The sequence below is a fragment of the Colias philodice genome, chromosome 10, assembly GCF_061535455.1.
Source record: "Colias philodice isolate Cphi_HAF_F1 chromosome 10, ilColPhil1 Martin Lab GWU primary, whole genome shotgun sequence".
Lineage (NCBI taxonomy): Eukaryota > Metazoa > Arthropoda > Insecta > Lepidoptera > Pieridae > Colias > Colias philodice.
The window spans coordinates 12,274,621-12,287,281 of NC_143095.1; the positions used below are offsets into that span (position 1 = coordinate 12,274,621).

General features: G+C 35.2%; 3 protein-coding genes across 4 annotated transcripts in view; 2 read left to right on the forward strand and 1 right to left on the reverse strand.

The window, feature by feature from the left end:
• Window positions 1-2,558, forward strand: part of Ltn1 (E3 ubiquitin-protein ligase listerin) — a 36,812-nt gene extending 34,254 nt beyond the window's left edge. Inside the window, exon 26 of the mRNA XM_089700273.1 lies at window positions 2,013-2,558. Coding sequence (XP_089556399.1) covers window positions 2,013-2,072 — 60 coding nt within the window. The 3' untranslated portion in view covers window positions 2,073-2,558. The remainder of the gene's footprint in view (window positions 1-2,012) is intronic.
• A 2,824-nt stretch (window positions 2,559-5,382) lies between these two features.
• Window positions 5,383-7,711, reverse strand: LOC149485508 (uncharacterized). 2 transcript variants are annotated; one of them, XM_089700263.1, is made up of 5 exons: window positions 7,239-7,711; window positions 6,849-7,025; window positions 6,396-6,714; window positions 5,956-6,217; window positions 5,383-5,755 (listed from the first exon to the last, which is right to left on the reverse strand). In XM_089700263.1, the coding sequence occupies exons 1-5, from the start codon at window positions 7,344-7,346 to the stop codon at window positions 5,491-5,493; spliced, it is 1,131 nt and encodes a 376-aa protein (XP_089556389.1). In that variant the 5' UTR covers window positions 7,347-7,711; the 3' UTR covers window positions 5,383-5,490. The 2 variants fall into 2 exon arrangements, with proteins under 2 accessions (XP_089556389.1, XP_089556390.1); XM_089700264.1 differs by having other exon boundaries at window positions 6,849-7,015; window positions 7,239-7,359.
• Window positions 7,712-10,016: 2,305 nt separating this feature from the next.
• On the forward strand, window positions 10,017-12,412 carry LOC149485509 (uncharacterized). The gene is made up of 5 exons (XM_089700265.1): window positions 10,017-10,394; window positions 10,713-10,860; window positions 11,114-11,328; window positions 11,653-11,911; window positions 12,214-12,412. Exons 1-5 carry the CDS (start codon window positions 10,130-10,132, stop codon window positions 12,374-12,376), a joined length of 1,050 nt encoding a protein of 349 aa, XP_089556391.1. The 5' UTR covers window positions 10,017-10,129; the 3' UTR covers window positions 12,377-12,412.
• The last annotated feature ends 249 nt before the right edge of the window (window positions 12,413-12,661 follow it).

Genomic DNA, 12,661 nt, shown 5'->3' on the forward strand with positions numbered 1-12,661 from the left:
GCTCCCTGACCTGTTAAAGCACATGTTAAAGCACATGTTAAAGCTCCCTGACATGTTTAAGCACCTGTTACAGCTCCCTGACCTGTTAAATTATCTGTTACAGCTCCCTGACCTGTTAAAGCTCCTGTAAAAGCTCCCTGACCTATTGAAGCACCTGTTAAAGCTCTCTGACCTGTTTAAGCACCTGTTAAAGCTCTCTGTCCTGTTAAATCATCTGTTACAGCTCCCTGACCTGTTTAAGCACCTGTCACAGCTTCCTGACCTGTTAAAGCTCCTGTAAAAGCTCCCTGACCTGTTAAAGTTCCTGTAAAAGCTCCCTGACATGTTTAAGCACCTGTAAAAGCTCACTGACCTGTAAAATTATCTGTTACATCTCCTTGACCTGTTAAAGCACGTGTTAAAGCTCCCTGACCTGTTAAAGCAGGTGTTAAAGCTCCCTGACCTGTTAAATCATCTGTTAAAGCTCCCTGACTTGTAAAATTATCTGTTACAGCTCCCTGACCTGTTTAAGCACGTGTTTAAGCTCCCTGACCTGTTAAAGCACCTGTTGAAGCTTCCTGACCTGTTAAAGCACGTGTTAAAGCTTTCTTACCTGTTAGAGCACGTGTTAAAGCTCCCTGACCTGTTTAAGCACCTGTTACAGCTCCCTGACCTGTTAAAGCTTCTGTAAAAGCTCCCTGACCTGTTAAATCATCTGTTACAGCTCCCTGACCTGTTAAAGCTCCTGTTAAAGCTCCCTGACCTGTTTGAGCACCTGTAAAAGCTCCCTGACCTGTAAAAGCTCCTGTAAAAGCTCCCTGACCTGTTAAATCATCTGTTACAGCTCCCTGACCTGTTAAACCACCTGTTACAGCTCCCTGACCTGTTAAATCACCTGTTACAGCTCCCTGACCTGTTAAAGCTCCCGTAAAAGCTCCCTGACGTGTTAAAGCTCCTGTAAAATCTCCCTGACATGTTTAAGCACCTGTTACAGCTCCCTGACCTGTTAAAGCTCCCTGACCTGTTGAAGCACCTGTTAAAGCTCCCTGACCTGTTGAAGCACCTGTTAAAGCTCCCTGACCTGTTAAATCAACTGTTACAGCTCCCTGACCTGTTAAAGCTTCTGTAAAAGCTCCCTGACGTGTTAAAGCTCCTGTAAAAGCTCCCTGACATGTTTAAGCACCTGTTACAGCTCCCTGACCTGTTTTAGCTCCTGTAAAAGCTCCCTGACCTGTTGAAGCACCTGTTAAAGCTCCCTGACCTGTTGAAGCACCTGTTAAAGCTCCCTGACCTGTTTAAGCACCTGTTAAAGCTCACTGACCAGTAAAATTATCTGTTACAGCTCCCTGACCTGTTAAAGCACGTGTTAAAGCTCCCTGACCTGTTAAAGCTCCTGTAACAGCTCCCTGACCTGTTAAAGCACATGTTAAAGCTCCCTGACATGTTTAAGCACCTGTTACAGCTCCCTGACCTGTTAAATTATCTGTTACAGCTCCCTGACCTGTTAAAGCTCCTGTAAAAGCTCCCTGACCTGTTAAAGCACGTGTTAAAGCTCCCTGACCTGTTAAAGCACCTGTTGAAGCTTCCTGACCTGTTAAAGCACGTGTTAAAGCTTTCTGACCTGTTAAAGCACGTGTTAAAGCTCCCTGACCTGTTAAAGCACCTGTCTCAGCTTCCTGACCTGTAAAAACACCTGTCACAGCTGCCTGACCTGATAAAGCACATGTATAAATTCCCTGACCTGTAAAAGCACCTGTTACAGCTTCCTGACCTGTTAATGCACCTGTCACAGCTTTCTTGACCTGTTAAAGCCCTTGTAAAAGCTCCCTGACCTGTCAAAGCTTCCTGACCTGTTAAAGCTCCTGTAAAAGCTGCCTGACTTGTAAAAGCACCAACGTAACGTTACAACTACATCTGCAGCTGGTTGCGTGGTGGTACATCGGCAGTGACAGTACATGTTTTGTCAATTCGATGTATGTATTATGAACTTCTAAGTGTTTAAAGATAATAACGTGTTATTTCTCAATTTGCAGCGCAAATGGTTCCAGACGAGCAAGAAGTCGAACTGTCCGCTGTGCCGCACCGTGTTCTAGTACTCGCTGCACGAGCTGCCCGGCTCCGACGAAGAGGGATGACGTCATCATATTAGTTCACAAATATACTGTACAAAAAAAGAGCGTGTGTGCCGAGCACACGTGTCAGAAGTGAAACTTCTTTGGCAATATTCAAAAATACTAAAACTATCGCCTTACTCCATGACGGGACGTTAATGCCATAACGCGAACTTGAAATTTTACTCTCAACGCGCCTTAAGAAGTTTCACTTCGAAAATAGTGTAATTATGTAGTAAATTAAATGTAATTTTTGTGTTATTTTCTCAGATTTTACATGTTCATGTTATGAGTTTATTAGGTAATATACTCGCTAGCATTGTCTAGAAATACAAGTTTTATATTCACATTGTTGACTACGTGTATTCTCGGATTTATTTAGCAATAATTATTGAAATATCTTGTACAGATTGCAAATTTCTAACTGTTAAACTCTGATATTATTATAATAAATCATGTTTTTAAAAAGCTTCGTTTTATTTATCCTATGTCATATCTATCTGCTAATATAAACTTAATTAACCGTCGTTTTTTTAAAACGTTGGTTTATCATAAAAAAGGCTTATATTATGATGTAATGAATGAAAGATCTTAAGGAATTTAATGATCAGAATCAATCAATGGACCAGCAAGGCTAGATTGCATCATGTTACTTTAGCAATAATAAACATGTTAAAGTAGCGGTTAGGGAAAATATAGACAAAATTTTATAGAGGACGTCATTATTTTAACACTTACAATAACAGCTCGTGTTTCACCGGCTATAGCCACAGATTAAGTATTAGTTACTACGTAACAGATGCGACAGTAATGTTTTCCATAGTTTCAGTTGGCCAGTTGTGGCGCTGCTGTAGCCTTATCAATTTTGACAGTAAAAAGTAGTGTTGCCTACCAGTTCGATATCTATATCTGACTATCGATACTTTAGTGAGGTGCCCATTGTATCGATAAAAATACTACGTACTAGCACAGACTAAGTACTAGATATTAAGTAAGTTCCAAGCGTTATTATTGCGAATAGGTATTAAAAATAAAACAGATTTCGTTTTCAATGTTTATTTATTTAATGCTCTTTTTCTTAATTTATTTGTTTTATATTTCATTAAAGCAATTTTATGGATTCCTGCCATTTTTTGCACATATATCTCCTCTATAGCTCCCTTTAAAATTTTATTTATAATATTGCTCCAGTTATGGACATGAAGCCTAACAATATATGTTAAAAACATTTTTTTTAAACACATATTGTGTGTTTTCTGACACCCTAACCAGGAAAACTCCAAATCTTGAATTTTTTCTCTTAAATTTGCCCCAATTTTGTTTTGGATACAGTTATCGTTTAAATAATTATGTATTAAACAACTTGCTTCCCTGTACAACACTAGAAGTTTGGAACTTGGATAAATTAAATTACTATTTTTTTAAAGTTTATATTCTCTTTGGCGCATGTAAGAATAAATATTATCCTCTGTAGATTTACTAGTAAAGCTCTTCATGCAATTTTTACAATTATTAACACTTTTGGTCATTTGGCTATAGCTATTGTTAACGTTAAATAACTGTCAAAAACTTGTCAAATACAAATGAGATGTCATTTGACTTGAGACTTTGTTAACTATTATAGATAAGGTTTATGACTTATGTCAATTGTCAAACAGACGGTAATTTTTACAGAGATAGCGAAATGGGTTGCACCAGCATATTTTTTTAGCATAGAATTTACTTATCAATGAAAAGTCTAATGTGTTTCTTCTTATTGTTGATGTAACATGGTGTTATCATCGTAACTTAACCGTTTTTCTACTTAACATGTTTATTTATTAAAGATTTATTATTGTTGCTAAGTAAAGGCCGCTGCATACGTGACGGGATTTTTTCCGGACGGGACGTGAGTTTTGGAAACATCGTTGCATACAAAATGTATCCAAACACGTATATGTCACGGGAACATCGACGGGCCGGGAAAAATATCGTCACCGACGATGTTTAGCACGTCCCCGTCCCGTCCCGCCCCATGCGTGCCCCGTCCCGCCCGTGATTTCGCTACGTATGCACAGTCGCTCCGTTCGTGCCGGAGAGATAATAGTGACGCCTTCCAACTCCTATCGAAAATGGACGATGAAAAACTGATCGAATGTGTACGCTCATATCCAGCTTTGTATAATTTAGCGAACCCACAATATTTAGACACAAAATATAAAAATTATTTATGGCGTAAAGTTGCTGTGGAATTATCATTCAGTGAAAACGGTTAGTGTTATTTTAATGAATATATTGTGGTATTCCTAACTATAGTCCTTTTCACCTATGATGATTCCTGTGACACTTCATCGTGTTCTGAATTACGTATTTTATGTTTAAAATGCCAAAATAATTTTATTTGCAGAATGTAGATTACAAAGATGTTAGGCAGGTACATATTACATAGACTCTTAAACATTCTGGCTCGTAATTGAGCATGCAAATATATTGTAAATTACAATAAATAATTACAAAAACCATTACAAAATTATAACAGCTATTATAAATTTACTTAAATATTATAAATAATCTTAAGTATATATATATTATTAATTAAACTATTATAAATCCATCTTTCGTTGTCCACAACACTAGCACGTTAGATCCGAATCACGCCACGGTGCGTATGCGTTTGCACCACGTTCCCGTTGTGAACGAGGCAATCACGTGCCCGTCCCGCTCACGTCCCGTCCGAGTTTCCCGTCACGTATGCAGCGGCCTTAACTTGGTGCAATCCAGCCTAAATCTCAAGCATGTACCTATTTGAATCTTTTTCTGATATGTAGTTAAAATAATATTTAATAGTCGCATAGATTTTATCCATACTAATATTATAAATGTCAAAGTAACTCTGTCTGTCTGTCTGTTACTCAATCACGCCTAAACTACTGAACCAATTTGCATGAAATTTGGTATGGAGATACATATTTTGAAATCATGAAAGAAAAATATATGAATACTAGCGGTCCGCCCCGGCTTCGCCCGTGGTACGTAATATTTACGTTTTCTCTACATAAGAACCATCCTCGTACTTCAAGGAATATAATAAAAAGAATTATCGAAATCGGTTCAGCCGTTCTCGAGTTATGCGCTTACCAACACATTTTGCGATTTATTTTTATATATAAGATTATTTTCAATAAAAATGATTAATTATGATGATATTGTTCATGAACGCCCGAACGAGTAATATAAAATTATAATATGCAGTTTGAATTCAGACAAAATGATTTTATGGGAAAAATTTAGGCATGTTAAGGAAAACTACAAGTTTAAAAAGTTGCAGCCAAAAGCTTTTTTATTCAATAAAAATTATTACAAATCAATTTATAGGCAAACAGCACCAAGTTAATTCTCATTTTGAGAAGTAAAATTGTTATTACTTTTTTTTATAATTAATGACTTCTAACATGCCTTCACTGTTTAAAATTAGAGTCTTCAATCTCTTGTTACTATCTTGCTTTATCCTCACTAGGCCATATTCTATAATATTTTCAATGGGGCTTGTTAAATAATTTTCATATTTGCTAATGGCCCTAGTTGTAGTATCATATAAAAAGTTATTTGTCATTCCATCAGGGAAATGTTTCTGTATTTCTTTCCATCGAATGTCTGTCCAAACTTGATATGGATATTTCCTCAACCTAAAAATATAATAAAAATAATATTGAGCTATTTGACCTTTGATAGATAAAATATGTAAACTAATTAATATTTTTTTTCAATGATTACTGTTTTGCATCAGGCAAACAAAAGCATGCACCACCAATTTAGATGAAATTTGGAATAAAAAGGCCCGTAACAAAACACAAGCTACTTTTATAGAACCTCTTCTCTAACTTACAATAGTAGTATCTTTTTCCTCAGCTTTCTTATCTTTACATCTCGTTTAACAAACAGTTGTACATGCAGGTAGTAGTACCAAAACTTTTGTAAAGTCAGATAATACTTGTCCATGTCCATTTCAAGCTTCTTCCAAATTGATGTATCAAATCTTTTATATTTTAACTCTTCCAGTGAATAACCAGAGTAATCCATAAGGTGTTTCAAAAATTTTGTTGCCAATGGCAAAGACCATTTCTCTTTGTTTCTGTGCAATAAATGCTCTGAAAAAAGGCACAAGAATCATAATCATAATATGATTGCATCAAAAAGTTTAAATATATGTACAATATTCTTTCTACAATATATTATTAAACTGTTATTTGTGATGACTACAATATAATGATTCTAAAGTAAACTAATAAAAAATAAATTAAACTATTAAATGAGCATTTATTTTACCTTTACAGTCTTGAGCTAGCCTTTTATATATACCTCTAGGTTCTCTACAAAGTATTCTGGAGGCATATTGAATGCCATTTTTTGGAAAATGATACATACACATTTTAATGATTTTTAATTCAAGCTCAGTATATTTGCCTCTGTTGGGACTAGCATATTTTGCCACAAAGTAGTGGAAGACCTGATAGAGATTTCTTTCAAGTTTTTGTGCTAAGAATGAAATGACAAATCGCCTTACTTTCTCTTCCTGGCCTCTTTTGTTTCTATCTTTATTGCGCCATCTTGCAAGACACATTGGTTTATTTGGCAGGTTGAAGTGCTGAAAAAAAAAGATGCAAAAAATAAAACTCAACTACCTAATTAGGTTAATTTAACTACCCCTACTAAGTGTAGTAACAATAGTGTTAGTAGTGACTAAATATATTTAAATTTCATTGAAAGTTTTGTTATTACCTTTACAAACTTTTTCCAATTTTTGTGTATTCGATCACACTCAGCTTTACTCATTTTATCTTCACAAAATTTCTCATCATCACTTGATTGTTTTAGCCTTCTTGTTAACCATCCAGTTTTCTGATACCATGGCTGCTCCCACGTTATAATCATGGAGTCTAGTTTATCTACAAGTTTCTACATTGTCTTTTAATTTAACTAACAGTTTCGTATTTTTATAATATTAGTAATGATAATGAAATTGTTATCTTATTATAACACAAAAAGGTAAAAAAGAAACAATATAACCTTCTTGTCTTTTAATAGAAAAATAAGATAACAATTTCATTATCATTACTATATATAAAAATCAAATAAATAAGTAATTAGTAGTCTAGTGTCATTCCATACCTCAATAAAATCTTCCTCTTCTGTTCGTAAGTCTTCCAAAAGTATTGAAATCTGATCCTTGCTTGTGGGATCTGAGATTTCAATATTATTAAATATGGACAAATCCATTTTTATTATGTCTACAATTGGATTCAATACAATTCATTCGTAATATGTGTTTACTTTAAACTGTGAATTATTTGATTCCTTAAGCTTATAAAATGCAAAGATACGCTTTCCAGCTTCCCTGTTTCTGTTTGTTTTCAAATTTAAACTTTTTCAATTAAATTCAATTTTATTTTAGGAATGGTACAGTAGTGCTGCGTTACCACAACTTTGCCAATGTGCCACTGTGCAAATTGTATTCTCTTTGCACTGTGATGTGCCACAGCATGTGCTTTTCCGTCATTCGACATTCACAAATTATTGTTCACAAATAATTAATCACTAACGAGATCATTATTTAAATTTCACAATTCACATGGATGCTGACAGTTGACAGAAATAATGAATTGACCAGTGACCAGTGACCACAGAGTAATAAAATATAATAAACTGATTATAAACCTGAATAATAGGCTGTTTTCCAATTACAGAGCATAATGCGACTCAGTGCCGCACAATGGGTGCGTTTAGTGGTCATAATAATTGGTTGAAAAATATTAATGGTTATTTTAAGTAATTTGGATTTTGATTATTTCATTAACATTTTTTTCAATGTTTGTATCTTCATCCATGCTCATATTTATTTTTTTAACACAATTTGAATTAACTTTGTTTATTTCAAAAAAACTACAATGAAACGAAAGCTTTAAAATTTTTTCCAACAATTAATAATTACTAACGATAAATCGATTGCACGTATCAATTCACGCGCATTACTTTTTCTAGTGCTCGATTGTGCGAAGCGTTGCTGTAGTTGGAACATTCAACGTTAAGCATTATGCCCAAGAAGCTTATATCTTATACACTGGAGATTTCGGTATGAACATTTGACGTGTAACAAGAAAATTGTTGTTTTTTATCACTTTCACACCTAACTTGGTATTGCCACTGTTAATACGAAGTTTTCCCAAGGCTACTATGTATGCTGTAATATTCTGTGCAAAAGGTTAGTTTTTGTACATGAGTTTGTTGATAAATTGCCAACAACGTCATTCAGAAGCATTGTTGGATGAGACAATTATTATTTATGCTAAATAAAATAAGTATCTGAACCAATTATTAAAAAGCGATACTCCCTGATTACGGGTAGTTACCATAATAAAATTGTAGCAACTCTCACTTTGACAATATGGCATAAGTGTCAAAAAAATTGCGTCGCTTCGAATATTTAAGTTAATATTGTTGCGTATTTAATAAATATTTTCCGAATATAAATAATGTATTGCATTGTGAAAAATTGCAGAAGTTTTTGGACACCAAATTCTGGCACAAAATTTCACAGGTAAGTGTATATTTACGCTATTTACAATATTCCTCAATACTCATGCATTTACCTGTTTAGAATCATTTTCATGGCAAAAATCGTCAATTTTATCATTTTAGTAATCAATCATGCTAAATATCTTCTATCTATCTTCTTTTCCTAATAATTTCATCATTTTTCAATAAACCAATTTAACAAGTAAGGTAACCATGATGACGAGTTTTTACGGATAGCGAAGAGAAAATATTGTAATAGTTAACAAAATTATGATGAACATTTAGAACACCATTTCAAAGATTTTTATACTAGTAATGAAACAACGCACGACATCGATATTGCACTCACATGTGGTTTTATGTTTGTTCTTCTTTAACATAGAAATTAATAGTTCTTTTAACTTACCAATTTTTTTTGTTTTACTGATTTCAGCTTTCCAAAAATGAAATAAAAAGAAATAAATGGCTGTCCATTGTGCCTATCAAGGGTAAAATTTATCAACATGCCAGAATATGCAGTTTGCATTTTAAGCCTGAGGATTACGGTCCAGAAAAAAAATACCTTTTGAAAAGTGCTATACCTTTTTATTTACCACATTCTTGTTACTGCGTCTCAACTGTGGATAAAGTCATTTTAATTATGTATATTATAATTAACCACCATGAAACCATTAGTAACCGTAAGTACAGCTCCTGAAAGACATATGAATTTCTGAGAACTGTAATATCGTTACCACACATCAACACTAGCGATGCAACTCTCCCTTTGGAATATTGAAAAGTTTTAGACTGAAGCTTGAGTAACCAAAACGATGTTTTAATGTATGTAGCACTCATTTTAATTAAAAAATCGTAGTATGAGATCAAAAGTTATCAAGCGTTATTTAAAACAGACTATCATTCTCTACCAATTAAAATGGTATGTACCTATAAAGATGATAATTATTCATGTAAGTTTACCAGTAATATTATAATATAAATACTGTTAAAAATATATGTCGTTATTATTTATAGACCATGATTATTAGTTTTTTTTATTTCGTAAAATCCTGAATATACAAACCAGTGTGGTCACCCACAGAAAGAGACAAAAAACAACACTGACGTCATTCAAGGTTATATTTTCTTGTGACAAGTTAATGGTCATAGTGCAATCTCCAGTGTATTCGATATAAGCTTCTTGATTATGCCGCATAATGCGCTCTAGTGCTGTAATTGGAAAACGGGGATAAATTATTTTTTTTGGGACACTATATAGAAATCAGAGATTTATTTTTTCTTTATCTGTGCACCTTCGAGTCGAAGCTCTGTGGTCAGAAATGTCAAAAGTTAAATGCGTCATGCACACGTTTTGTATGAAAATGGTGTCAACTGTCAAGCTGACAAATGTCAAAAATGTTGTAATTTGTAAACATAAAGTTGTGATACAAATGATCCAAAAAAGATAATTTTATAAATTATTTTCTATAGCATTATTTATCTTCTAAATGGGTGGAGATCGTAATCGATATCGAAGTAAAGATAGAAGTCGTAGTCGTAGTCGGGATCGACATAGAAGTCGTGAAAGAGAGAAGAGAGATCGTAGCACAGAAAGGCATCGTGCCAGTAGCAGGGACAGATATACAGATAGGAGCCGCCACAAGGAAGAGAAAAGGAATCGCGACCGAAGCCGCAGCAGAGAGCGCTCAGAGAGAGGCGGGGACAGAGGACGGAGTTCTTTTCGACAATTTAATGGCGGGGGACTTGGTGGTGGTAAGATATGTCATACGTTATGAAATAAAACAACTATTTAACTATCAATCATTTATTAACACATTGTACAAATATTAACAACAGTTTTTGTGACTTAATAGTATTATAAACAGTAGTAGCAAACTAAATTAAATTTTAAGGATATTATTACATAGCTTTTATTCTAGAATTTTATTAAATAAAGTATACCTACTTCATACATAACATAATTATTATTAATGTTTCAAACACAATAGTTTCCAATTTCCATATATATTTTCTGTTGTTAATGTAGACTGTAATATAGCTAAAATAATCGCCTATTTATAAATATTGAAGGCCTTGGCAGTGGCAGTACAAGTTCAGCCCCAAGAGGGCGCTATAAGCCACAAGAGGAAGAGTTTCTAGATGCTCGCCGAGAACAACGGGAGAGAATTGGTGAAATTGGTGTTTCTTCAGTTTGGGGCAAGTCACCATTGAGACCAGAGTAAGGATATGAGCTGCTTATTTTTTAATATTTAACTAAAGTTTAACTATACACATAAAATCTACCTAAATATATATTTTTCACTATAAACTATTTTGGTTAAGCAAGCAAATAATATGTTTTTAATAAGTAAATTAATGGCAGTCTTATACATATTTTAAAACTAAAAATTAGCTTATATTATTATACATAATTAATGGGCTAATTGTTTAAGTTAACATATTTCTAAAGCAAATTATTCACATTTATACAGTTCTGAAGAAGAGTTAGAATCAAATACATCAGAAAAGGGCAAAGATAAGAAAAAGAGCAAAAAATCAAAAGCAGGCACAAAAGAGAAGTTGAAAAAATTAAAGAAAAAACTGAAAAAGATAAAGAAAGCTCGCAAGAAAGCCAAGAAAAAGTCTAAAAGCTCGAGCGATGATTCCAGCAGCAGCAGCGAGGAGGAGGTGTGGGTGGAAAAAGGAAGTGAGTGTACAGTTTTTTGATATCTGAAAAAATCATAAAAAAAGATTGGTCTACATTTAATCAGAATTCAGAATTTAATTATAACAAACATTCTTAAGAATGTACACATAATATAATCAATTTATTTTACAACAATTAACTACTTTAGACTTTTTAAAGATTTTAATGCAATTTATTCAAGAGAATAGCTAGAAAGTCATCTCCTGCTGACCATGCTCGCTGTGAAGTGTGTGAAACATTGGGTTAATAATATAATTAATTATTTGCGTTTAAAATCTGTTAAGTCTTTTAATTTCTAAATATTATATAACACCTAAATTGCAGAAGAACACGAGATAGAAGTGGCTAAGCCGTGCAAAAGCAAGACAGAGGAATTAGCCGATGAAGTTATAGGCCCAGCCCCTCGAGTGGGTCCCGCTCTCGGGCACAAGGACTTCGGTAGGGCTCTGCTGCCCGGCGAGGGGGCTGCGATGGCGGCCTACGTCGCGGAGGGCAAGAGGATCCCACGGAGGGGAGAGATTGGACTCACCTCGGACGAGATCGCGTCCTATGAGTCTGTCGGATATGTCATGAGTGGAAGCAGGTGGGTTTTGTTTATGTATTATTGACGTGACAACGTCTTATAAATTGGTTTGCCGGGTGACACTTCAAGAAGCTCCGCTCACGTTATGCACTCACAATGAGAGCGAGTGAGAGGCACGCGGGCATGGTTAGCCCGCCTAAGAGCGAGAGAGACAGACATAAAAAGTCGTTGTCACGTAAAACTTTCGCCCGTATACCGACTTTACAGGCAACCAATTTTTTTTTGCTTAAATTTTTGCAGTTTCCTGTATAGCCAAACTTTACTCAATTGATCTGTTAAATATAAAAATAACTGTATTGCAGACACCGTCGCATGGAAGCTGTGCGCATACGCAAGGAGAACCAGATCTACTCGGCCGACGAGAAGCGAGCGCTCGCTGCCTTCAGCAAGGAGGAGCGCTCCAAGCGGGAGAACGCCATCCTCGCGCAGTTCCGCGACGTGCTCCAGGCCAGGCAGCAGCACTAGTGGGGCTGGGACTGGGCTGGCAGTGGGACTGGGACTTGGGACTTGGCTGACAGTGGGACTGGGACTTGGGACTTGGCTGACAGTGGGACTTTGGTGTTTGTGGGACTTAGCTGCTAATATAAGCAGCCAGCTAACAGGACTTACCTGTTAATGAGAGTAACCTGTCAATGGTAGATGGAACTTACCTGCTAAGGACCTACCTGCAAAACTATTTCTCCAACAACATAAGGGCGGTCTATAGTTCACCGCGCGGTCGCCGCTTCAAGCCGTCGGTCTCAACTGCTT